Here is a 24,567-nt window from a genome sequence, read left to right on the forward strand (position 1 = left end):
TCTCCTGCAACCAGGCTTTCTTCCTGCTTCTCTTCACTATGTATAGGCTACATATAGACTACATACAGGCATATACAGGAGACCTGGATAGGTGGGGTCTGACCCACAGTGGACACCCAGCACAGACAGTCTCAATAGGGCCATCATTGTTCTCACCTTGAGGTGACACAACGCACGTTGTCTCCTCACCTCACACCACCTACCTTCTGTCCTGGCATCCCGGGCAGACCTGGAGCCCCTCTGTCCCCCTGGGACCCCGGGATGCCGGGGTTGCCACGAATGCCCTGGATGCCTTGAGCTCCTGGAGGTCCTGGGGCCCCCGGCTCACCCTGTTGAGTGGATCACAAGGAATTTGGGTGTTAGGTGGGATTAACTGCACCCCTAAAGGTCCTGGAGAAAGCCAGGGGTGTCCCCTTGAATTCACATGACCATACATAAAACACCAGTTCCAGGATACTCCTCCATCCCTGGTCTATAAGAGAAGTCCCAGGGATGGAGTCCTCGGGCTTGATGATCTTACAGGTCTTTTCCAACCTAGTTGATTCTACGATTCTATGAAAGGGCTGTACCACAGCTTGTTAAGTGGGGACCCCCTGCCTGCAGACCTTCAGAGCTCCCCAGTGAATTCAAGCCCTGCAGACCTGCAGCATCCCAAGGGATCACAGAAACATATCTCTGACAAGACCACAATTCCCTGGATTTTTCACAGCCATATTTCACAGCCTGATCTAGTTGAAGATGTCCCTTCTCATTGCAAGGAGTTTGGACTAGATGACCTTTGAAAATCCCTTCCAACCCAAATCATTCTATGACTCTATGCTATTTGTCCTCTGGACCACACCAGCTTTGAAATGGCCCTTTGGAAGATGCAGAGCATGCCCTCTGTCCCAGACCCATATGATGGTGTTCTGCGTTCCCAGGCTGGGGCTGGTTTTGGTGCTTTATTTTTGTAGCCACAGCCAGTTCTGTGTTCCACAAGCAACGGTGGAAAGCAAGGACTACAAAAGGAAAGACCTCGATAAAACCCAAGTGAGATCCTATCTAGAAGAGAAGAAAAGCTTACCTTAAATCCAGGTGGCCCAGCCTGACCAACGGGACCTCTGAACCCAATTCCTGGTTCTCCCTGTGAAGAGAAGAAGGTCAGGAGAAATTAAGATCACCCCTTCCACTGTAAGCCCTTCAGAAAGACATCTTGCTCCCTGGACACCCAGCTGAAGGCCCTCCTAGCTGTTCCTGCATTGAGGATTTCTACAGAGCTCTCACTGACCATCACATCCAGATGATGTGAAGTCTTATCTGACCTGGAGAGACAAAGATGTTGAGAGCATTTAAACAGCTTTAGAAAAGAGGGAGCTGAGTTGCAGGGGTATTATAGCATCATAGAATAGTTTGGGTTGGAAGGGACCTTAAAGCTCATCCAGTTCCAACCCCCTGCCATGGGCAGGCATGAATTATTATGTTACTGGAGATGGTACCAGAGGACTCTAAGCGAGACTCTTGTCTTCTGATATTACTCATTTATGAGGTGGGTGTCCTGTCTGTGTGATCTGAGTCCCTCCCTTGTCAACAGAGAGACACCAGCTCCCCAGTGAGTGGCTGTCCACTAATCCCACATCTTGGGAGGTTACCTGGACACCTGGCCCTGAGATGGAGAGGTTAGGTATGGCAAAAGGAGGAGGAGAGCAGGAGATAAGCTCTCAGACCATAAGAGACACCCCTGACTGTGGTACCAACGTTGTTCTTTACCTTTTGACCGTTTTCACCTCTTTCTCCTTTGGTGCCCTATAAAATAAACAGAGTGTTACCAAGCTTGTGTGAGAAGAAGCTGTGTGAAGTACCACCCCAGTGCAGCCCTGAGCAAGAGCAAAGGTTTCCAGTTGTGCTCATAGAATCATAGAATGGTTTGGGTTGGAAAGGACCTAAAAGTCCATCCAGTTCCAACCCCCTTGCCATGGGCAGGGACACCTTCCACTAGAGCAGGTTGCTCCAAGCCCCTGTGTTCAACCTGGCCTTGAACACTGCCAAGGATGGGGCAGCCACAGCTTCTCGGGGCACCCTGTGCCAGCACCTCAGCACCCTCACAGGGAAGAGCTTCTGCCTTATATCTAACCTGAACTTCCTCTGTTTCAGTTTGAACCCATCACCCCTTGTCCTATCACTCCAGTCCCTGATGAAGAGTCCCTCTCCAGCATCCTTGTAGCCCCCTTCAGACACTGGAAGCTGCTCTGAGGTCTCCACGCAGCTTCTCTTCTCCAGGCTCAACAGCCCCAATGTTCTCAGCCTGTCTCCATACGGGAGGTGCTCCAGCCCCTGATCATCCTCATGGCCTCCTCTGGACTCAGCCTGTGGCAGCATGGAGCAACCGGCCCCTCTGACCTCCACTTCTTTTCCCCAGAGGAGATAGGCAGTGGCTACATGACTAGGAAAGAGCCAAATGCCTTAAGACAGAGCCACACTGCTCTTAGGAAGGAGATGGAGTATTGGGTTGACCCAGCTGATTTTGGCAATCTTTCCTATGGCAATCTCCAGTGCTGGATTTGAGCCACTCAGCTGGTAATGCTGTCCTGCTCCAGATGCTGATGCTGATCCAGAGCTCACCTTTGTTCCAGGTTCTCCCATCTCCCCAGGCTGCCCCTGCAAGACAAAAACCATCCACTTTCCAGCTCCCTCCATCCTTCCTCATGCCTGTGTCCCCAGGACGCCACACCACAGAGGTGGTTAAAGGGTAGCCCACGCAGAGTACCCCTTCCCCATCAGGCTGTGCCTTTCAACAACAACCTGCCTTGTCTTTCTCCTGAATATCTGGGTCCCACCACCCCAGATCTGCCATAAGGTCTCTATAAGCCTTTGCTGCCAAAAGTGTTTATGAAATGGTGTTTTGTGTGCCATGAATGGCCCTTCTTCCATCCCTGTCCTTGTGCCAGTGCTGACTTTTGCCTGTCTATCACTTGCTTTAGTTCATTGATCCAGCAGAAAAGGAATATCAGGAAAACCCCTGGAATTTCTTCTTGCTGGAAGGACAGAAACATGCAGCCAGATCCAGGGATAAAGGTGGGACTGTTGCAATCCCAATTTACATGGGTGCAGTCTTCCAAAGACCTGAATGTCATCTCCATCAGTACGTCCCCAGCTGCCTCACCCTTTCCAAACCCATAGCACAGGGACCCTTCTCCTGGTCTCAGAGGTTAAGGCCAGAAAAGCACTATCACTACCTTTTCTCCTTTGTCTCCATGGACTCCTGGAACTCCCATTTCTCCCTGGAAAACAACAGGCAACTCCTTCAATTGCAAACAGGCATTTCTATGAGGAATTTTTCCTTCCCTCTTTGGACCAGGTGGGTGCTGCCCTCTTTCCTGCATCAGCTTTTGGCAAACAACTTTGGAGTAACACCTCATTTCCTCCAACCAGATTGGGGATGTACCTGACCCCATCACTTCTATCCTGCGCAGTGGAAATGCAGGCAGAGAAAATATAAGTTGCAGATATGAATGTTAAGCTGAGGGTCTCCCTGTCCCAGGATACAGCAGATGTTAAAGGATGACATGAGTTTGAGGGAGACAGGAGAAGTCCACAGAGGACAAAACTATTAAGGATCCCCAAACCACAAACCCCATGTTTGGATTAGTTGTGAAAGGTTCAAGCCTGGAATTATGGAATGGTTTGTGTTGGAAGGGAGCTTAAAGCTCATGCAGTTCCAACCCCTTGTCACAGGCAGGGACACCTTCCACTAGAGCAGGTTGCTCCAAGCCCCTGTGTCCAACCTGGCCTTGAACACTGCCAGAGATGGGGCAGCCACAGCTTCTCTGGGCACACTGTGCCAGCGCCTCAGCATCCTCACAGTAAATCTCTGCTCAGTGCCAATGGCCAAAACTGTTGATTAGTACCTCTTGAACCTATTGGCACCAGAGATTCCTCAGCCACCAAATAAGCCTGCTCTGGGAGATGATCACTATCCCGATCCCTTCAGGTGCTGTTGGGTATCAGCATTAAAAAGTGAAGCAAAAGCACTGACCTTTTGGCCATGGGAGGGAGGATCTGCTGTGCCAGCTCCCTCCTTCTGTAAGAACAAAATGCACATACAGAATGGGGCTGGAATGTGGTGTGATAGGAGAAAGGACCAGCTGCGTCCTCACTGTGTGCAGCTGCAATAGGAGGAGTATGACATGATGCTGTACCTTGATTCTCCTCGGGTGATGAGGGCCTGGGTATGCCTTGAATGCAAAAAGAAAAGAGGGAAGTGTGAAAGCAGCTGGAGAGGCTTTTTGCCTTTGAGCAAAAAAGACACCTCTGAGTAGCAAGATGTTAGGCAGCAAGTGGGGAGGCTGGAGGCATCTCACAGGGAAGCCATGGGATCACAAGAACGCCATTGAAGGGCTTCTGGTTGGATATGCGGGGGGCTTCCAGGCTCCTTCTGATCTGCTCCAGCATGGATGGGACATCTGAGAGTGGGTGCTGCCCATTGCAGATGGGCTGCCAAGGTCCGTGAACCAAGAAATGCCTCAGTACCAGGCTTTCGACAATGGCACAGATGACCCGCCTTAACCCTGTCCCTTCATGGAGAGCTATGATGGATGGTGTGGATGAGCTCGGCTCAGTGCTGCCATTCCCCTGGGAATGCAGGGTTGGGGGCCACTCACTTCATTTAAAGGAATTCATTCAAGCCTAAGGGAAATCTGTTCAGAATCTTTCATCCTTAACTCTTAAATGTAAAAATCTACTCTTTGCACTTCCCATTCCTGGCAAATTGTGTTAAAAGTCAACAATGCAATTGTGTAGGTGTGTCAGAGATGTGTTTATAAACATATTTTACACACTTAAACACACATACAGATATCAGCTAAACTCTTAGGACACAAAATACCCTTCACTTATGCTGCCTTCCCCATGAACCAAGTTACTATGTTCTCTCATTGATTGATTGAGTTTGATTTTCCCCGCTTCTGTTTCCAAGCCCCTTGCCAGATACAGGGAGAACAATCTGCTCTGCCAAGAAAGATGCTTCTGCAGCAGCTCTTTCTTCCTTTATTTATTCATATTTATCACTAACTTTTCACCTGACTCTCTACATTCACTGTGACTTTGCACAAGTGGGCAATCAGCATTCCCCTTGTATGCATTGTATGGAGTCTTCGCTCACCGCAGATCCAGGCAGGGATTTCCGAGCTCCTGGGGCACCAGGGGGATGAACCTGTGACAACAAGGAAAGGTCACCAATTCCTCCTGGATCACACTGATGGCACATAGGCAAGCCCAAAGCTGCTGCAGTGAAATGGGGTGCTTACCTTGTGTGCCTTGTGCTCAGCAGATCTCCTGGCTCTAACATGCCTTAGGAGTGCAGAGCCTTCATCTGAATTCACATTTTCCTGTGGGAAGGGAAACAGCATCCTTCTGAGCACCTAATATTATATAGTATCAATAATAACAACAACAACAACAATAATAATAATCATCATCATCATCATAACAATGGTACTGCATTCAGCTCTGGGGCAACAGCACAAGAGGGACGTGGAGCTGCTGGAGCGAGGCCAGAGGAGGCCCCGGAGCTGCTGCGAGGGCTGGAGCAGCTCTGCTCTGGAGCCAGGCTGAGAGAGCTGGGCTGGGGCAGCCTGGAGAAGAGAAGGCTCCTGAAGGGGACACCTTAGAGCAGCTCCAGTGCCTAAAGGGGCTCCAGGAAACCTGGAGAGGGGCTTTGGACAAGGGCCTGGAGGGACAGGCCAAGGGGAATGGCTTTAACCTGCCAGAGGGGAGATTGAGATGAGCTCTGAGGCAGAAGCTCTTCCCTGTGAGGGTGCTGAGGCGCTGGCACAGGGTGCCCAGAGAAGCTGTGGCTGCCCCATCCCTGGCAGTGTTCAAGGCCAGGTTGGACACAGGGGCTTGGAGCAACCTGCTCTAGTGGAAGGTGTCCCTGCCCGTGGCAGGGGTTGGAACTGGATGAGCTTTAAGGTCCCTTCAGCACAAACCAGTCTGGGATTCTATGATTCTACGATTATTAAAGCAATTCATTTTCTGCCATTTAAAAGAAATAAAACCCACCTAAAACATTGCAACTTTGGACTTCAAATGCCTCCCTGCCCCAGCCATGCCCGAGTAACGCACCAGCTACATGCTTAATGTACCTAAACGTATCTGATTGGAATAAACCAATTATTAATACCCATTAATGTCTACATGTTAACCTGCCACTTAGTGATATTTGCAGTGCTCATGATTTAGGCTGATAAACGTTTAAGGCACACACAGTAAAGCTTGTACAAATAGTTACTGGCCTGGTTTGTTCTTCTTCATACTAGCAACGGTAAATTATCTAGTTGCTGTTGTAAAGACGACAATATTCCTAGCTACTGGATATCTCTGTGTACAGCAGTTATCCCCTGAACCACACAGTGAGAGCACTGCAGTGTAGCTCTGGTGAATATCTTAATATATATGTTACTATATAATAAATATAAATATTTATATTTATATTTTTATATATATAATGAAATATATATTATATATATGATGAAATATATATGAGATATATATATGAATGAAAGCTGGGCATCTCCTTGCACCCAAACCCCAGCCCTGCCAGAAGTACATAAAGGAGAGGGAAAAAATCACTAGTTATTTAGCACTATTCCCACATTTTTTCATGGCAGAAACAAAGATCTGGATTAATCCCAATTAATTTCACCTAAAAGTATGTGTGGAGGCTTTTAGATGGTTAAAGTTAAAGGAAAGTAAATCCTAAGTGAAGGAGTTACAGGAAATGGTGGTTGGTGCAGCCCTGGACATGACGCTGTCAGGTTTTCAGGGATGATAGTCCTGTTTTGCTGGATTGTAACTAGGGGGATTAGAGTTTTACCTAACGGCAAATGAACCCAGGAAGTTTCTGACTCACCAAAATACATAAAGAAGAAAAAAAAATACTATTTAGGTCCAATTAAAATGGAAATTCTTTACCGAAAGATGGTAAGGGTGACAGAAGGAGGAATAAAAGGCAAGTCAGGGATGTGCTGGTACAGACTGTTCAGGGGACGGCCCATCAAGGGTGTGTTTTTTAACAGGACAAGCACGAAGAACATCTCCCAGGCTTACACTGAGGTGATTTAGATGGGTCAGATGGTCCCATTAGACGAGACCACGTGGATGTTCTCATGAATCTTTCATCCTTAACTCTTAAATGTTGTAAAAATCAACTCTTCGCACTTACAGCAAAGAATTTAAAGCTCTAAAATGCTGCTTCTCTTTAAGCATGGGTCCACATTCAACTCACAGATGTGTTGAACAGCATCACAAGGCAGCGGTGAAGCAAGAGTGGGTTGCTGAGACCTTGCTGAGGTTTTGAAGGTGAGCTGTGTGCCCTCCATCTCATAAAGCTGCCATTTACTGGGGTGGTGGGAAATTGCAGGGGGTAATAACTCTCCTTCCTTCTGCAATTCCTCTGCAATTTTAGCAGTTTCCTTCTCGGAGGTGTCAGCAATAAGGCACCTCAAAGGAAAGGAGGGAGGCTGCTGCCTTCTAAAGGAATGATTTACTAAGGGCAGTGTGAAAAAGAAGGGAAAAGAGAGAAGGAGAAAAGGAACAGATAAAATTAGGACAGGGAAGAGAAAAATGGCAACAAAAGGGGGAATTCAACAATATGCCAGAAAAGGTGTACAGGAAAGAGGGAAAAAGAAAAGGCCAAGAAGATACTTGGTAGGGAAATTAAGTGACTATGGGGTTATCCACATGGAGATAACCAGGATAACCAGGGGCAAGGACAACCAGGGGCATTTATCTGAATTAAGTCTGAAAATGAGTTAACTTCACTGCAGGGGAGATGGAGAAGACAGGGGTTGAATGGTAGGGTCCTGGAACACCAAAGAAGCGGCTCACCCATGGAACGAGTAACCAGCCATCGCTTCTCACATGGACACGTGTACCTGGGCTCATCCTGCCTCTTTCTATCAGTTAGTTTGCTTCCCCATTAACTCCTGCCAGGAAGTAATCGCACCTCCGAGATGAAGCTCTTGGGCTATTACAGCTGCTTCTCTCCAGGGCCTCATGAACCTTTTAACAGGTAAAATTTGTGATTACAGCTGCTGCTGACGGGAAAACAACTGGCTCAATTCCGCTCCCTTCGCATCACTGAGTTCACTCCGGGAGCCCAAACTAGCTGAGGGGATGCAGGAGCTGCAGAGAGAGGGGCTGCTGCTGTTTCCCTGCCTTTGGACCACGCTTTGTCCTCCTCCTGAGGATAAAAGGGATTTTACACCAACTGCAAGTGAGGAAAACACTCTTGGGGTGCAGATCCCACCATGCTGGGGGGATTTGAAGTGCTTTTACAAACACCCCTACCAAAATGGGGATCATAGAATCATAGAATGGTTTAGGTTGGAAAGGACGTTAAGCTCATCCAGTTCCAGCCCCCTGCCACGGGCAGGGACACCTTCCACTAGAGCAGGTTGCTCCAAGCCCCTGTGTCCAACCTGGCCTTGAACACTGCCAGGGATGGGGCAGCCACAGCTTCTCTGGGCAAAGTCTGTGCCAGCGCCTCAGCACCCTCACAGGGAAGAGCTTCTGCCTTATAGCTAACCTGAACTTCTCCTGTTTAAGCTTAAACCCATCTCCCCTTGTCCTATCACTCCAGTCCCTGATGAAGAGTCCCTCTCCAGCATCCCTGGATGCCCCCCTCAGATACTGGAAGGCTGCTATGATCATCACGCACAAGAGCAGGAAGGATGATGTTACCTGCCCACCTTTCCAATAACTCTTTATTTGATAGGGAATCCTCTGGGCTGGGATTCAGTAAAAGGTGTTTGGTAACACCAGGATGCAGGATTACACCAATAATTACTGCCAAACACCCAGATGCAGCATCGCTGTGGGTTGGCACTGATATTGCACCCACTAATCCACAGGGCTCTTGAGCACCAGTCTCAACAGGGCAGGAGATCATCTCTGTCAACCCAAAGTGCAAACTCCCACCCTTCCCAGCCCTCTTTGCTCTGCTCCTGATATCTCAGGCAGTGATGGAACAGGGAATCACCTTCTCATCCCATCTCCCTCCAGCCTACTCCCAGGGTTAATCAGCTTGAGCTCTAATTTCCCATTTGAATACAAGTATTCATCTTCCTCTCTTTGTCTCTCCTCTGCCTTTCATCACAAGATTAAAGAGTCCTTTAATATTTGGTATGTCCATCCCTGTAAAAAATCTCTGATGCAGAAATCAAGTCATCTCAGACACCCTGAACTGGGCTAAAAAATGTCCAGTCTTGTGTCTCTTGTGATAAATGAGTCCAAAGCCACCTATAAATCAGTTTTGGGGCTCTGCTCTGCACTTTCCATAGGGATTTAGAAACAAAAAGCATCTCAAACAGGACACAGTGATTGGTTTTGGTCCTTGGGATGCAGGGATTAAATTAATGGTTTACAATGATGACTGAGGACAGTTATTCCTGCCCTAATGTCACATTTGGCATGGCCACATGGTCCCTTTTCCTTTCCAATGCCATGGCCACAGTGTTTGGGCACAGGGATACATTTAGCTTCCAGACATCCAACAAACAGGGGTCACTCCCATTTCATTGAGGAAGGAGATGCTGTGTGTGTGGTGGTCTGATTTATTAAATAGCTCCATGCAGGGACATATGTGAAACCTTGAGGAATCTGCTCCCAAAAAGCATCCAGCACAGCTAAATTCCACAGTTTTAAATGGAGCACCAGATTTGGGACACCCTCATTTCATGGTCTATGGGTGCAGGTCTATAGGGACTAAGCTCTACCTGCTTCCAGGAGCAGGACATCAAAAAGCTCACACCTCAACCAGCATTGCGCAGCCCATTCCCACAAGAAATAAGGGGGTTTGGGCTCCATCCTTTGTGCTTCCAGGTCTTTCTCCAGCTTAACCATTCCCAGCCAAGGGAAATGGTGCATCAAGGAGGAGAAACAAAGCCGATGGATGCTCATGGCACAGGCCACCATCTCTAGGGCTGCAGCTCACACACATACATACGTGTTTGGGGTGTGGGAATGTGTGTTTGTGCTGGGAGCCCTCTCGTGGCTGCTGCAACATCCTTTATTCCAGCTCCATGATTCAGCATGTGTTAGTTTGCAGAACCAGCCAGAGACAGCTGAGATGATGGGACAGAAGCAAGGGTTTAGCTGACTTCAACCAGAGCAAGATCTCCTCCAACAGCATCTCCCCACTTTGAGATACCCCCTCATTTCTATGCCTAGAAATACCCTTGTTAATGCTGTTCCCATCCATAATCGTGGCTGTAAGTGTAAGCAAACATCCCAAGAGATTTTTCAGTTCACTTTTTAAGGCTGTTGGAATCCTGTCTCTGAGTATGTTCCCAAACAGAGCATTCCCCCCATCACACAGGAGCACATCGTTGTGCAAAGGTGTTAAACGAGCACTAGATGAAGGCATTTTCCTTCTCTCCATCACTGGGAATGGTGCCACTCAATGTTGGGGTCTGTGCACTTGTGGTTACAAATCATGTTCAAAGTGGAGGGTGCTGGGTTTGGTACATGGCAGAAGAACATGGTTTGGGATCTCAGGAGAAAATGCATGCCAAGGAGGGCAGAAAACAAAAGGGAAATGGGATATTAGGGCTCAGACAACCACACCGCAGCAATATCACAACTTATTGCCCATCAGCTGAGCTGCGATAACTGCTGCTACCAGCCTGGATGCACCCTCCAACCTTGCTGAAAATGATATAATCTTTCTCTTACACATGCAGTTGTAAAGGAGTTCTAACTCCCGGCTATGGGAGAACCCTCTACTGTCCTGTCCTGTAGATAAAGTGCAGTAACAAACCACTTTAGACCTTGAAGGAAGAGGTAAAGTGAATCACTCTGCATCACATTTCCTCCGGGACATCACCTGGGCTCAGGTTATCCACAAAGGCTCATTATATTACAATTTACTTCACTTTTCTTGTTGAGAAAGTCCCCAAATTCCTACTTAGGCCCTAAAATCCTCTTCTTTAGGGGAGACAAACTCTGTATTCCTCAGCTGGGCTCAGGAGGGTGCATAGCAGGGTCTAAACCACTAACTCCATGCAGGGAAACCTGAAGGTCTATGGACTATTCTGAGATATCTATGGAAAGTAAGAAGGAAAAGGAAAAGAAAATATCCCGTCAGGGGAATACCTTAAATTCACTGTCTGGGGCCTGCACTGTCCCTGGAGTATTACAAATCTGACTTTAAATAGTGTTGAGAATCATCAACTATTCAGTCAGCCAAGCCCAGATAATGAGATGGATGCTGTGGCCAGATGGATTTGGATTAGAAAGAGATTTTCCTTCTTTTTTTCCCCCAAAAGTGGAATTAATCAACAAAACATCTGCCAAGGGCTCTGCCTGGATGCAGTGGACAAGGCTGGCCATCAGCTTCCAGCCCAGGTCCCATGTCCAAGCAGTGGTATCCTCCAGGGATATGGGAGGAGCTGCCCCAGAGCACTGGGTGATTGTTGTGCATCCCAGTCCCTTCCAGTCTATCCCTTATCTCCACATGTTCTACTGCCCAGAAGTGCTAAAGAAGACATACATGGCTGGTGTCCTGCTCTGGTTGTCCTTCCACCCTGTCCTCCAAGGACTCCTGAAGCCCCATGGACTGGCTTCCTTGTAGATCATCTTCTGGGTCTGGTGGGGGCACAGCCAAGCCCTGCAGAGGGTGACGGATAGCAGACAACACAGTGTCACTAATAACCAGGGCAGAAGATGGAAACCCAGACTCTTTTCCAAGCTCTGACACTGCTTCATGCAGAGATCCTTTTCCTTTCTTTAACTTAGCTTTTCAATGCAGTGAAATAGGGACAAACCTCACAGAATTGCAGTGATTTGTCCAATCAAGCTCCAAAAAGAGTAATTCCTTTGCATCTATTAAACCAGCACTAATGAAAACATAATTAAAAGTCACTGAACAGACATTTACTTACACCGCTGAGAGAACTGTTTGCCCCTTTTGAGTCTGTCTCCTTCCTTCTTTCCTCAGATGTTTTCTCCAAGGACTCAGGAGGGTCCCCTAGGGACAGGTACTCAGGTTCAGAACCACCAGCAGATGGACCCTGTGGAAACCAAAGGAAGTTACCGCTTTTTCTAAGTTAAAACATCATCCACAACACACTATCAACAGTGCCACTTATCCAACAGCATGCTCAGAGACAGCAGGACAAGGCTGGAGAGCCAAGGTGCCAAGACCTTTCTTGCACTCTACTTTGGGAAGTGCCACCAAGGATGGGCTAGGGCAGGCTGTAAGAATCCCCCATGGGTCATTGGGCTGCTTTGACCTCCCTTGCTCTCTGGTTGAAGACCAGCCTAGATAGGCTGGCCTTATCCCTTTCTGCCAGATTGAGATGGGCTTCCAAAGCCCAACAGAGACAGCTTTGGTGCCTCTGTACCCCAAATCCCAGCATTGTTGGCTCCAGGGTTGCTGGCACACATTCAGTTTGTGTCTCCTAGTGCAAACACATCTACTGGTGAGCACTTCATGCCCTCTCAAGCTCCTAAAGTGCTACCATTATCCAGGTTGCAATGATCCTGACAAGCCACACATCTCACCTGAGACCACAGCAGGAGCCTGGAGCTGAGGGGGGGATGAGCCTGTCTCAATCTAAGTGCCTGAGCAACAGCATCACCATTGAACCAAGCACAGAGGAAGATAAAATCATCAGGAGCTGGCTCCAAACAGCTCTTGTGCTTCAGTTAGAGACATTTCCTACTAGTGACCTACAAGGGCTTATGGAGAGTGAGTCACTTCTTGGCTGTCCTGAAGAGGATGAGCAAAACCCCATCACTGCTGCAGGCACTATTTCCTGGACTATCTCTTATCAGGACTGTCTGATCAGGCAAATTAAGCTCCATGACTCCTCCAGCAGCTATGAGATGACATGGATACAGCCCTCTGATGTCATTCCTGGAGATGTGCTGCAACTTGGGTCCAGCATGGAGATTTAGCCTTTAAATCGCTAATAAATTCCCAATTCCCAGAAACACAAACTATCTGTTACATGCAGTTGCAAAGGATGCAGGTGACTAGATCATCTATAGCAGTTAGCCTGGTTACTGAAGCAAATGAGGGCTGTGGAGTGATGGCAGGGACTCCTCCCTTGGGCAACCTCAATCCAACCTGACAGCAGGATTGCATCCATTCTTTTCGGGGCAGGAAAGATGCACCTAGATTACAACCACCAAGTGAGAAGTTGCAGGACATGTTCAACTCATAACCAGCATGGGATGGCTTGAAACCAGCCAAACCTGTGCTGGTTTTTTGCTCAGAAGACAAGAAGGGTGGAAAGGAAGGGAGGATGAGGATCAGGAGGAGGCATCACTGGAACATGGACTAGGAGGTCACAAGCAGCTGGTACACATTTGATATGCAATCTCTTAATATTATTACTGCAGCATACCAGATGGACAGGAGCATAGACCTACACTTCATAGGATCATAGAATCCCAGACTGGTTTGGGTTGGAAAGGACCTTAAGATCATCCAGTTCCAACCCCCCACCACGGGCAAGGACGCCTCACACTAGACCGTCCAAGGTCATGTCTGTCTTCTTTGTAGATACCCTTTAAATACTGAAATGAGCTCATCACATGTGTGGGTCCTGGGAGCTCAAGCCTGTCATCACATCAATCCACTTGTGTTGGTGTTGCAGGTTTCACTGGTGTTTGATACTGCTCATGGTGCTCCAGTCAGCATGGAGGTGACAGAAGCAGCACAGAGCCTGGAGGATCAGTTTAGGGCACCAGTGTCTGGAGGACTCCCTAAGGTGAAAATAAACAGCAGAGCAGATGGATGCTGAAGAGGGACTCTTCATCAGGGACTGGAGTGACAGGACAAGGGGTGATGGGTTCAAACTGAAACGGGATGTTCAGGTTAGATATAAGGAAGAAGCTCTTCCCTGTGAGGGTGCTGAGGCGCTGGCACAGGGTGCCCAGAGAAGCTGTGGCTGCCCCATCCCTGGCAGTGTTCAAGGCCAGGTTGGACACAGGGGCTTGGAGCAACCTGCTCTAGTGGAAGGCGTCCCTGCCTGTGGCAGGGGTTGGAACTGGATGAGCTTTAAGGTCCTTTCCAACCCAAACCATTCTATGATTCTATGGCTTCTAGCTACCTCCATCAATAGTAAGGATAGATTGATTCCTTTATTTTCACTGGTAAAAAAAGAGTGTTTTGCAATCCCACCAGTTTAACCTGAAGATCCAAGACCCTGATGTGAGCCATTAGCCTCTTCCAGCTCAACTGTTTCTTATAGTGGCTCCAAGTCACCGCAACCTGCTTGATGACAGAGGTGACCCTGAAGCCTTCAATGACTCATTTCTGCCTCTCTCATTTCCTTCAAGGTCTGTGTGCCCCAAGGTTGGCAGATGACAACACTCACACTGTGCTCAGTGATATGCAGAGCTGCCTGCTTTCTCCTGGAGGTCTGGCTTGTCCTGGAGCCACCGAGCTGCCACATGAGGCCATCCAGCCCATTCTGCAGGAGCACATTGGAGAGGTCCTTCAGCAATGCCAGCTGCAACCAGTGGAGACCATTAAGGCAGTACCCCAGTGCGCCCTTCTGCCTAAGATCTCATCTCAGTCTCCCCTCTGGCAGGTTAAAGCCATTCCCCTTGGCCTGTGCCTACAGGCCCTTGTCCAAAGCCCCTCTCCAGGTTTCCTGGAGCCCCTTTAGGCACTGGAGCTGCTCTAAGGTCTCCCCTTCAGGAGCCTTCTCTTCTCCAGGCTGCCCCAGCCCAGCTCTCTCAGCCTGGCTCCAGAGCAGAGCTGCTGCAGCCCTCACAGCATCTTCATGATATAACATGGAAAGCTGTAAAAGGACATGCAATAACCCTGCCTTCTTGTGAGTGCCGGTGCTGGACACACAATGTGGGGAGCACACATCATCTCCAGAAGGCCAGAGGGAATAGATGGAAAAGCTTAATTACAATCACCTTGGCAGAAGGAAGGTCAAAGCGTTACCTACCTTGATACCATTTGCTTCAAAAAGCCTCTCTAGATCCTGCAAAGGGAAAGAAGGGTCAGAACTTCTCCTCTCTCCTCCAGCCCAGGAAGCTAGTGCTGCGGGTGGCTGACGGCTAAGGCTGGGGGCACACACTGTGTCCCCTCTGCCATCCCAACTCCACACAGAGATGGAGGTGTTTCCAACATCAATATGCTCTATAAATCTTATTTACCTCCATTTCCACTCCTTTGCCTGGTGGACCCGGTTCTCCCTTCAAATGAACAAGAACAACTCATTAACTAAGTCATTATCCCAATAAGCAGCAAGAAGAGGAGAGCTGAGGAGGGGCAAGAGTCACATATGTGGCCCTTACTCTGCTACCAGCCCATGCTGTAACCCCAGACAAATTCTCATCAGCTCAGAGAGGGAGTTTGAATCCCACCCTGACCAGTGGGCTCCTTCCCTCCTCCATTGGAAAGAACTGCTGGCTGCATATATAGGGCAGGCATGGACCAGAGCCAGACACGAGCATCATCAAAGTGAGGTTTGGACCAGAGCTTTGCACCATGCCCTTCTCCAATCCTTGGCTACGTTCAACATGTAAATCAGCAAAGATTTTTGAGGCCACTCAGTGCTACCAGTGCTGTCACTGCAGTGGCAGCAGTGCAGAGGTAACAGCAAGGAGGAGGGTGGCCAAGGTGCCACCATGGCTGATGGTCCCTTCAGGAGGTGGCCATGGCGCTGGTGGCTCTACTGCCACAGTCTGGATCAAATATCTCCAATGGGTTGGATACCCAAGAGCAAGTCGTATAGTCCGGCTGTCCATCTCTCCTTGCTCACATGGTGACACTCTCATGTGAGTGATCATGGGCCACCACCAGAGATGAAACTACACATGAGCTACAATGTCCTGGGAGGTCCAGTGCTGGGGCAAGGGACATCTGCTGAGGTGGGGGTGACCTGCCTCTCTGATGGGCTTCATTTCACTGAAATCTGGTGTCTGCATTGACAGATTCCGGTGGAATGAAGGGCACCAGGAAGGCCCCAATGGTGCTGCAGCTCCATGCCAAGGTGAACGATGCATCTTCATGAGGTGAAGGAGCTGCAATGAAGGGGTGTGCTGGCTGAACTGGGTACATCTGAGGCACAGATTGTACATGGCACCTGGATAAGTTCTTGCCTTTACAAAGACCTGGATCTCATGACAATGAGATCTACGTGTATGCACTGATGATGCTTTCTACAGCATTTTCCTCTCCGTTAAGTGAAGGAGTTGGTCCCACCTCTAAAAATCTCTAGATGTGTGTGGTATCAGGAGCCATTTCTCCTTCTGTCCCTTTCTGATGTGTTCTTCAACTTGCAGTGAGGAGGAAAGGAAGGGAACATCCCTGAACAGTTTAGAACTTTATTCCATTCAACTCCTGAACAACATCTTCTGACCTAAATATTGTGTATCCACTTAATCGAGTTGTAGAACTAGAGCACCACTGTGACCACAAGTTTATAAGCCCATCTCAGAAACTGCTTTGAAAACCCAATCTTTTAGAGGGTCAGAAGAGATGTGAGATGGATGCTCTACCCCTCCCCAACACGATGGCATTGACACGAAGATGCCTCCATGCACTCAAGACATACCTTTGGGCCTGGAGGACCTCTTTCACCTTTCAATCCATCCTTCCCACGATCCCCCTGTAAGCCAGAAGGAACATGTTATTTCTTTGTTCCCTCTACAATTCCCAGTGGAGATGGTGGTTTCATCATGCATTGTGACATTTCTTGCATGCTGACCCCAGACGAACACCACCTTTTCCAGATGGACTCACCAGCCTTGTCTTATAACTATCACACTAATTCACATAATGAAGTTAAATTTGGAGCAGCTCTGCTCTTAGAATCATAGAATCATAGACTGGTTTGGGTTGGAAAGGACCTTAAAGCTCATCCAGTTCCAGCCCCCTGCCACGGGCAGGGACACCTTCCACTAGAGCAGGTTGCTCCAAGCCCCTGTGTCCAACCTGGCCTTGAACACTGCCAGGGATGGGGCAGCCACAGCTTCTCTGGGCACCCTGTGCCAGCGCCTCAGCACCCTCACAGGGAAGAGCTTCTGCCTTATTTCCAACTTGAACTTCCCCTGTTTCAGTTTGAACCCATCACCCCTTGTCCTATCGCTACAGTCCCTAATGAAGAGGATGACGCATTGCGTTTGGAGGACCTTTGTTGCTGGAGGTGGGAACAGCAAGTATTTGCTTAAGGAACTTGGGATTTTCAGGTTATGTTTGCAGGCTCTGTCTTTCAAATGTAATGAAGCTACAAATATACAACACATGGAAAACAATCACATAGTGAGCTTCAACACCCATCTTCTCCAGCAAGGAGCTCTTACCTTGTCACCTTTCAGGGTGATGGCGTTCTCCAGAGAAGATATCTGCCAAAAAAAGCTAGCTTTTAGGCTCTTCTGTGTCACAGTCTTCTTGCAGCATCAACAACAAGCCATTTGGGGAGGTATTCATGCATGTATCTGTAGAGAAGCTAGCTGCATTTCTTTGCAGCTTTGATAAAGCTAGAAGGGAAATCCACTCTACAACATGCATCATTGAAAGCAAAGAATTCTAGCAATGTGCCCTCTGTGGTATCCAGGATTCATGCTAAATTCCATTATATTCCTTCCCTGACCAAATGTGCAAGTCAACAGCAGTAGGTGTTACTCACAATGCTTCCAGGAGTCCCAGGCAGCCCAGGCTCACCCTATGAAGATATCCCCACCCCAAAAAACAATAGTGAGTGGTGCAATTCAACTTTTGAGCCCCCAGACAGACTCTCTCTCAAGCAAGGTTATAAATAGGAATGTGCAAACCTACAGATTCACCCTTGTCTCCCTTCTCTCCAGTGATTCCTTAGGAAGTGGAGAAAGAGGAAGTATGAGAACCAGCCGTGGTAGGAGGTCTCAGCAGCCTCTTGCTAGCTCAGCATTTTATGGGCTAATAAGGCCATCTTTGAGCTAATGAAATCTGGGTTTCAACATCTCTCCTGTGAGGAGTTCTCTGATATGTAATAAGGGGTGGGATTATGAACCTCTGCCTCAGTGGGAAGGCTCATTGGGGACTTTCCTCTACTCAGTTTCACAACGTTTGCAGAAACACCATGTCTTTGAGACCTCAGACAATGCAGCTGGTCTTAGCCAGTGTTTTCCAAAGCTATTAGAGGGAAATCAGACAATGCATAAGCGCATCATTTCCCTTCCTTCCCCACGAGACAGAGTGTGAAGCGTTTTGTTTCCAGCAGTGGGGGACTGGGGAAGTTTCTGCACACTCAGAACCTCCCAGTGCACCATCCTGCCATTGAACTTGTGCTCTAGCTAATCACACAAGAGGGAGAAACAGTCCTAATCTTCCCTATGAAGAGGACATTCCCCTCCCCAATAAACAGGGAGGGAGCTTTCTATGCCTTGCAGACTGTAAGGCAGAAGAAGAATATGGTTTTCTTCAATTGGCATTGCACTATCCCAAGTCCACCCTCTCTCAACTGCTCCTTTAGTGATTGCCTTACAGCCTTTCCAGGTTGTCCAGTATCGCCTTTTATCCCAGGCCGTCCTGGGAGTCCAGGTGGACCCTGCAAGAAAGGATTTAGGGAAGCAAATAGGAACAGAGCATCCAGCAGCTTAGAAAAGTGAAGCCAACAAGAAGAATGTTACCCCCTCCATGACTTTTCCTGCATGTGGATGTTTCTGAGTGGAGGCTTTCGTTCGGATGGAGAGGATGGAGAGTCCTCTCCTGCTGCATAGACCAAAGGTGCTTGGGCAGCAGCATAGCAGCCTCCCCTGATGCCCCACCATAACCTGGGCAGAAAGTTGTAAAAATAGCAATTATTACCCTGATTCCTCTCTTTCCTGGCTCTCCAGGATCACCAGCTTCTCCCTAAAAGAGAGGAGTAGTAGCTTTTAAAAGCTTGCTTCCATCAGGTTGAACCTTCATTGGTGATACTAATTTTACTGCACTTAAACCTGGAGGAATAGTTTAATGGGGGAGAACCGAGTCCACCTACCATTCCAGTGGCTCTAAAGCAGGTTAGATTTCTTCTTTGGCATTGCTCAATGTTTGGAAAGCCAGGACAAAGGCAGGTTTATGGGATATGTTAAATTAGGGGTGGTGTTTTACAGCAGTCCCGTAAGTGAAGTAAATGGGGCAGAAGGGGTAGGGTGACTGTAGAGTATTAATATTTAGCGGTAGAATGAGGTTATTTCTACCAAACTCCACTGTTATTTGTAGCACTCTGTTTTCTACATCAGCTGCAGAGCTGATGAACTATCAGAACTATCAGAAAGAACTATCTCCCAAATAAAACATAGTTATTTTTTAGCCTTTCTTTTTCAGCCTTTAGCTTTGGAAGATGAAACCAAAGCTAAAATAGGAGAAAGAAAAGCCAAGGGCAAGGTGAAGGAGATTCTTCATGGTCTTATCTAACATAAGGACAAGTAAACAGGGAACAAAATGAGCAGGGGTCAGCTTCAAAACAAACCAAAGGGTCTTGTTTTTCAGCTGCTGTTTCATTAACCTGTGCAGTGCTTTGCCCAGGGGATTTGAGGGTGTTAAAGGTTTATGTGGGCTGGAAATTAATATAAGCAAAGTCTACCAAGAGCTATTCAACCCATGAGACATCACCTCTCACACAGGACATCCTGCTTTTGTATTGTTCCTAGGAGCTCCAGGGAAGTTGGTCACTCTTGGAGATGCTGGACTGGATAGACCTTCACTCTACCTCAGTGCATTCCTTCTCCTACATCACTATACCCACACCTCCAGCTGTGAGCTGCGTTTGGTCCCCATATAACTCTGGAAGTTGTGGGCTCCCCATTGATTACCTTGGTCCCAGAGGTGCCTTTCTTCCCTGGTTCTCCCTATAACACAATGCAAAGGTGCTGGGTTACATTTCCACCCATGACCAAGTCTTTTTACCCTCATTTCCTACTCTGGTTAGGAGCTCTTGTTTTGACATCACCAGTGATGACTCTGAAGACAGGGTGTTGAGCCTCAGGATCAGAAACGTGGCTCCTTACTTTTTCCAGGCTTCCCTTGATGATCCTATTCCACTTGATGTTCAGGGATCAACACAGTCCTTTGAACTAAAGAGAAGTCTTCACTGCCTGTGGTTAGCAGAGACTTCCCAGAAGCCAGTTATGATGCATTTGGGATGGGTCACCTTGCTTGATCTTAAGAAGTAACTATTATGCCCTCAAACCACAAGCAAGCCCTTGAGGGCTGTTGTGGCTTCACACTGTGCTAGTTCCCTACTTCCATGACTCAATGATTAAAAAACATGATGTTGAATAACATCATGAATAAACATGGCCTAAAGCACACCCTGATGACAACCTGCGAAGGATCTACCTCCTCACTTGCAATGAAAGAGCAGACAGAGCAAATGAGGAGTTAGAACTCTCGATGAGCAAACCATCATGTCTAATCAGAGGCAGTTTGTCCACTCTTGTTTGTTGACCACTGTTGTCCTGAGACCTGTCTCTTCCCCAACCTGTATAAGAATGAGTGGTCCCATCTGGTCACTTGTTTCTACTTGCTATTGCAAGGGCTTAACCTGGGGTTGGTAACTTGGTACAGAGCAGCACACCAAGGGGTTCAGCACGACCATCTGACTGGATTGATAGCTTCTACTTACATCTTTACCTCTTAGTCCGGCCTTGCCTGGTTTCCCAGGTAATCCTGGTTCACCCTTCTGTCCCTTCAGACCTATATCTCCCTAAAGAAAACAAGACTGTTGTTAAATTCCTCTTCTGTATTTCATAGTCCTCATACTTCAGACACTGCAGGGCAGATTCAGACAGCATGCCAGGCCCTATAGCCATGCAATTGCTTCCACGCTCCTGGCTGAAGCTCGGGCTCAAAGCATCTACCTGTGCTAGGACAGGCTGTGCTTATAGCGTTTGCTCAGTGGGTTAGGCTGGAAAGCATCCATCTCTAATGCAGTTCACTCAGACTTCACAACCAGCCTTGGCAGACAATGCAGGACAGACCTTCATGAGGTTCTCCACCTCCAGGAAGCTCTGCAGTTCCATTGAGGTGGCCCATTAGCAGAGCTATTAGTTGAGCTCTCATGGATGGGTACTTACACATCTGCTCTGCTTGGTCTTTGTTCAAAAGACCTTCCCCATCACTCAACCAACTCACCATGCCTTCTCCCAACCCAAAATACCTTTGCTGCCTTCTCCACATTGCAGCTGCATTAGCACACCCTGTCTTGGATGTCTCTCCTTTACTTCTTTTGACACGAAGTTTCTCCATGCCCATGAAGCTGAGCCAGACTGGATATTCTATTCGCTGGGTTATGTATCATGCTGTAACATTTCCCAAATCCACATGCTCCTTCAGGCAAGCCTGGGGAGCAATGCTGTTTGAGAAATGTCCACAGTGAGGCAGATTCACTGCACAAACACCATATTTGGGATGTTTTCCAGACCTCTCTTGACCAGTTTAGAACCTTTCCTAGCTAAAAGCCAGGATTTGCAGGGTTTTTTAAGGCCTTGTTAAAGATGCAAGAGCATCTTTTCATTGTTTTTCTATGCAGAGCTCTGTGTCATACAGACTCAAGCAAAGCAGGACCTGTTTCGACCTTTCAGTGTTTGAACACTCCCCATGTTTTGATACAAGCCCCATGGCAATGATAAAACAGCACTGACTCAAGCTGCTTTGGGTGACACAGACATCAGTCTGAGGCAGTGCTTTACACATTGCAATCACTGCACACACTCACCTTCTGCCCTGGTTTGCCAGACAAACCTACATTTCCCTGCAGAGATACACACCATTAGTCACATGGAAAGAATGATACAGGAGAATAATCTCATAGAATCACAGACTGGTTTGTGTTGAAGGGACCTTAAAGCTCATCCAGTTCCAACCCCCTGCCGTGGGCAGGGACACCTTCCACTAGAGCAGGTTGCTCCAAGCCCCTGTGTCCAACCTGGCCTTGAACACTGCCAGGGATGGGGCAGCCACAGCTTCTCTGGGCACCCTGTGCCAGCGCCTCAGCACCCTCACAGGGAAGAGCTTCTGCCTCAGAGCTCATCTCAATCTCCCCTCTGGCAGGTTAAAGCCATTCCCCTTGGCCTGTCCCTACAGGCCCTTGTCCAAAGCCCCTCTCCAGGTTTCTTGTAACCCCTTTAGGTATTGGAATTTAGGTATTGGATTTCTGGTGAAGGTCTTCCTGTTGTATCTAAGGGGTGTAAACATCAGACTCATTGCTGCAAAGCTACTCTTTGAAACCATTAATACTTTGATGACCAGCTTTGACAGAGGGCTGGGGACCACAAAGATGTTAGCTTGCAAGATTTAGCTGGTTTAAAATGAAAGGGACTATTGATGTCCATGTAGAAGGGCGCACCAAGGCATTAACCCGGACCTTACTAGAGATCAGTGAACTCACATGGGAGCCAACAGAAGCTTGCACCTTCTTAGACACAAAAGTCAGGAAGGTAAAGGTCAAGTTCTCTTTCAGGACACAAAACCTTTGGAAATGGGGCCTCCTTGCCTCTGCTGTTTGCAGAGTTACCAGCTGAACATTGACCATATGTTCTCTCTTGCATGCTCACGAGTGATCCTCTCTCTGCACCCCTTTGCACTGACACTGGATGACAAACCCCATCACACAAGACCACTATGGGCTCACCAACCACAGGGTGACAGCCCAGCTCCTTGTCACCACCCCAGTATTAACTCCCTCAGGGGTGAAGCCCAGCAAATTCACATGCATGGAAGTGGCAGAGAGATTTTGGCTCTGAACCTCCTGTTTTGCCTCCTTAGCCCTCCCCTTTCCACATCCAGCCTCTTGCCCCACTCACCCTATCGCCTGGGTCTCCCTTTAGACCAGGTTGACCGGGAATGCCGAAACCTGGACTTCCCTGCAAAAATCAATGACGAGTGTCTCAGTGCAATGCCTGGGGAGCTTTTCCTCTCTGCAACTCTATGTGCAACAAAGACACAGCTAGGGCTAAACCCTGTGCTGGTGCTGCCTTTCAGTTTATCCTTAAGGCCACAACATAGAATCAGGGAATGATTTGGGTTGGAAAGGATCTTAAAGCTCACCCAGCTCCAACCCCCTGCCACGGGCAGGGACACCTTCCACTAGAGCAGGTTGCTCCAAGCCCCTGTGTCCAACCTGGCCTTGAACACTGCCAGGGATGGGGCAGCCACAGCTTCTCTGGGCACCCTGTGCCAGTGCCTCAGCACCCTCGCAGGGAACAACTTCTGCCTTATACCCAACCTGAACTTCCCCTGTTTCAGTTTGAACCCATCACCCCTTGTCCCATCACTCCAGTCCCTGATGAAGGTCCCTCTCCAGCACCCCTGTAGCCCCCTTCAGACACTGGAAGCTGCTCTGAGGTCTCCACGCAGCTTCTCTTCTCCAGGCTCAACAGGCCCAATGTTCTCAGCCTGTCTCCATATGGGAGGTGCTCCAGCCCCTGATCATCCTTGTGGCCTCCTCTGGATTTGCTCCAACATGGTGCCTCTCCCTTCCTAAACACACTCCTTGCCTCCTCTGAGAGATGCTATTGTGGATATCCAACTTTCACTTCAGTGCTATTTGAGGAACCCAGCACGTGCCTCAGTTTCCCCATCTTGATCTTGCAGATTTGATTCTTTCATCACCATGCACAAGCTGTGGTGGCATGACCCTGCTCTACTCATTATCGTACAGTTGGGAACATGTCCTGTGCCATGCTCACTGTTGGCAGTCTCAATCCCACCACCACTCTGCACCTCCCTCAAGGGTCAACCTGCTTCCCATCCTTGCCGTAACTGTGTTTGGTGCTAAGCAAGATGCAGAAGGAGATTACGGCATCTTGATAGAGCAGCTTCCAAGCTCAGGACATAAATCTCCATCTGAAGCTGCAGGAAAGAACAGAGCAGATCCTACTCATTTTCATCAACCATGGGAAGCTGGGTGAGCCGAGCTTTGGTAACAGCATCTCTCACTGACATTCTTTCAAGGAGCTTTTGACTTCTACATGGGACAAGTCTCCCCTTGGCTTTCAGCACATGCCTCCTTGTAGGCATGATTTGGGAAGGAATTCCATCTGCTTCAGTTTCCTTTGTGGACATGAACAAAATAAACCCTTCTACCCATAATGGATGCACTGAGCAAGTGCGTTACCTTCTCTCCTTTGTCTCCTTGGATTCCTTTGTCTCCTTGTGGTCCTAAGGCCCCTGTTGGTCCAATATCTCCCTGTGAATAAAAGACATTCCCAAAGCTAATAATACCATGCAGGAAGCCAAGCCCTGTTCATGTGGCTCCCTAGAGCTGCGTTTTGTGCTTCTAATACACTCTGAAAACCATTTCCTTGCCAAATCCACCCATCTTTGGGTTTATGCTGAAGCTTTCTCTGTGGTAGCTGGTCTTCTGCCACACAAAACTCTTCACAGGAGTTACACCCTCCCCAGCCATGCAACTGGTATGCTGTAAAGCACCAAATGTAGATTTATAGTGGTATAAGCAGGGTAAAATCCAGATCTTTTGTTTCTCTGCAGGTTGGCAATGAGGTATCATTTAATAATCATCATTATCTTAAATATTTAAGATAATCCAGGCCACATTCCACCATGAGGCCACTGCAAAAGCCCCAGGCCACTAC

General features: G+C 48.2%; 1 protein-coding gene across 23 annotated transcripts in view; it reads right to left on the reverse strand.

The window, feature by feature from the left end:
* LOC115605560 (collagen alpha-1(VII) chain-like) overlaps positions 1 to 24,567 on the reverse strand; it is a 113,006-nt gene that overhangs the window by 35,876 nt on the left and 52,563 nt on the right. For 13 of the 23 annotated variants that reach the window (XR_003990635.1, XM_030480194.1, XM_030480209.1 and 10 more), the window contains 24 exons: positions 24,090 to 24,161; positions 22,777 to 22,836; positions 21,690 to 21,725; positions 20,598 to 20,678; positions 19,786 to 19,821; positions 18,619 to 18,762; positions 18,474 to 18,536; positions 17,637 to 17,672; positions 17,311 to 17,352; positions 16,563 to 16,616; positions 15,160 to 15,198; positions 14,949 to 14,984; positions 14,364 to 14,498; positions 11,919 to 12,047; positions 11,528 to 11,644; positions 5,283 to 5,363; positions 5,138 to 5,188; positions 4,176 to 4,211; positions 4,013 to 4,057; positions 3,213 to 3,257; positions 2,599 to 2,634; positions 1,747 to 1,782; positions 1,064 to 1,123; positions 204 to 329 (listed from right to left, as the gene is read on the reverse strand). Coding sequence is in view for 19 of the 23 variants with exons in the window: in XM_030480194.1 (XP_030336054.1) it covers positions 204 to 329; positions 1,064 to 1,123; positions 1,747 to 1,782; positions 2,599 to 2,634; positions 3,213 to 3,257; positions 4,013 to 4,057; positions 4,176 to 4,211; positions 5,138 to 5,188; positions 5,283 to 5,363; positions 11,528 to 11,644; positions 11,919 to 12,047; positions 14,364 to 14,498; positions 14,949 to 14,984; positions 15,160 to 15,198; positions 16,563 to 16,616; positions 17,311 to 17,352; positions 17,637 to 17,672; positions 18,474 to 18,536; positions 18,619 to 18,762; positions 19,786 to 19,821; positions 20,598 to 20,678; positions 21,690 to 21,725; positions 22,777 to 22,836; positions 24,090 to 24,161 (1,596 nt within the window). In the remaining 4 variants the exon portion in view is untranslated. Of the gene's footprint in view, positions 1 to 203; positions 330 to 1,063; positions 1,124 to 1,746; positions 1,783 to 2,551; positions 2,635 to 3,212; positions 3,258 to 4,012; positions 4,058 to 4,175; positions 4,212 to 5,137; positions 5,189 to 5,282; positions 5,364 to 11,527; positions 11,645 to 11,918; positions 12,048 to 14,363; positions 14,499 to 14,948; positions 14,985 to 15,159; positions 15,199 to 16,562; positions 16,617 to 17,310; positions 17,353 to 17,636; positions 17,673 to 18,473; positions 18,537 to 18,618; positions 18,763 to 18,796; positions 18,842 to 19,785; positions 19,822 to 20,597; positions 20,679 to 21,689; positions 21,726 to 22,776; positions 22,837 to 24,089; positions 24,162 to 24,567 lie in introns of all 23 variants that reach the window. The other 10 variants (XR_003990639.2, XR_003990637.2, XR_003990638.1 and 7 more) reach the window with 5 other exon arrangements.

Source organism: Strigops habroptila, chromosome 3 (genome assembly GCF_004027225.2).
Source record: "Strigops habroptila isolate Jane chromosome 3, bStrHab1.2.pri, whole genome shotgun sequence".
Taxonomy (NCBI): domain Eukaryota; kingdom Metazoa; phylum Chordata; class Aves; order Psittaciformes; family Psittacidae; genus Strigops; species Strigops habroptila.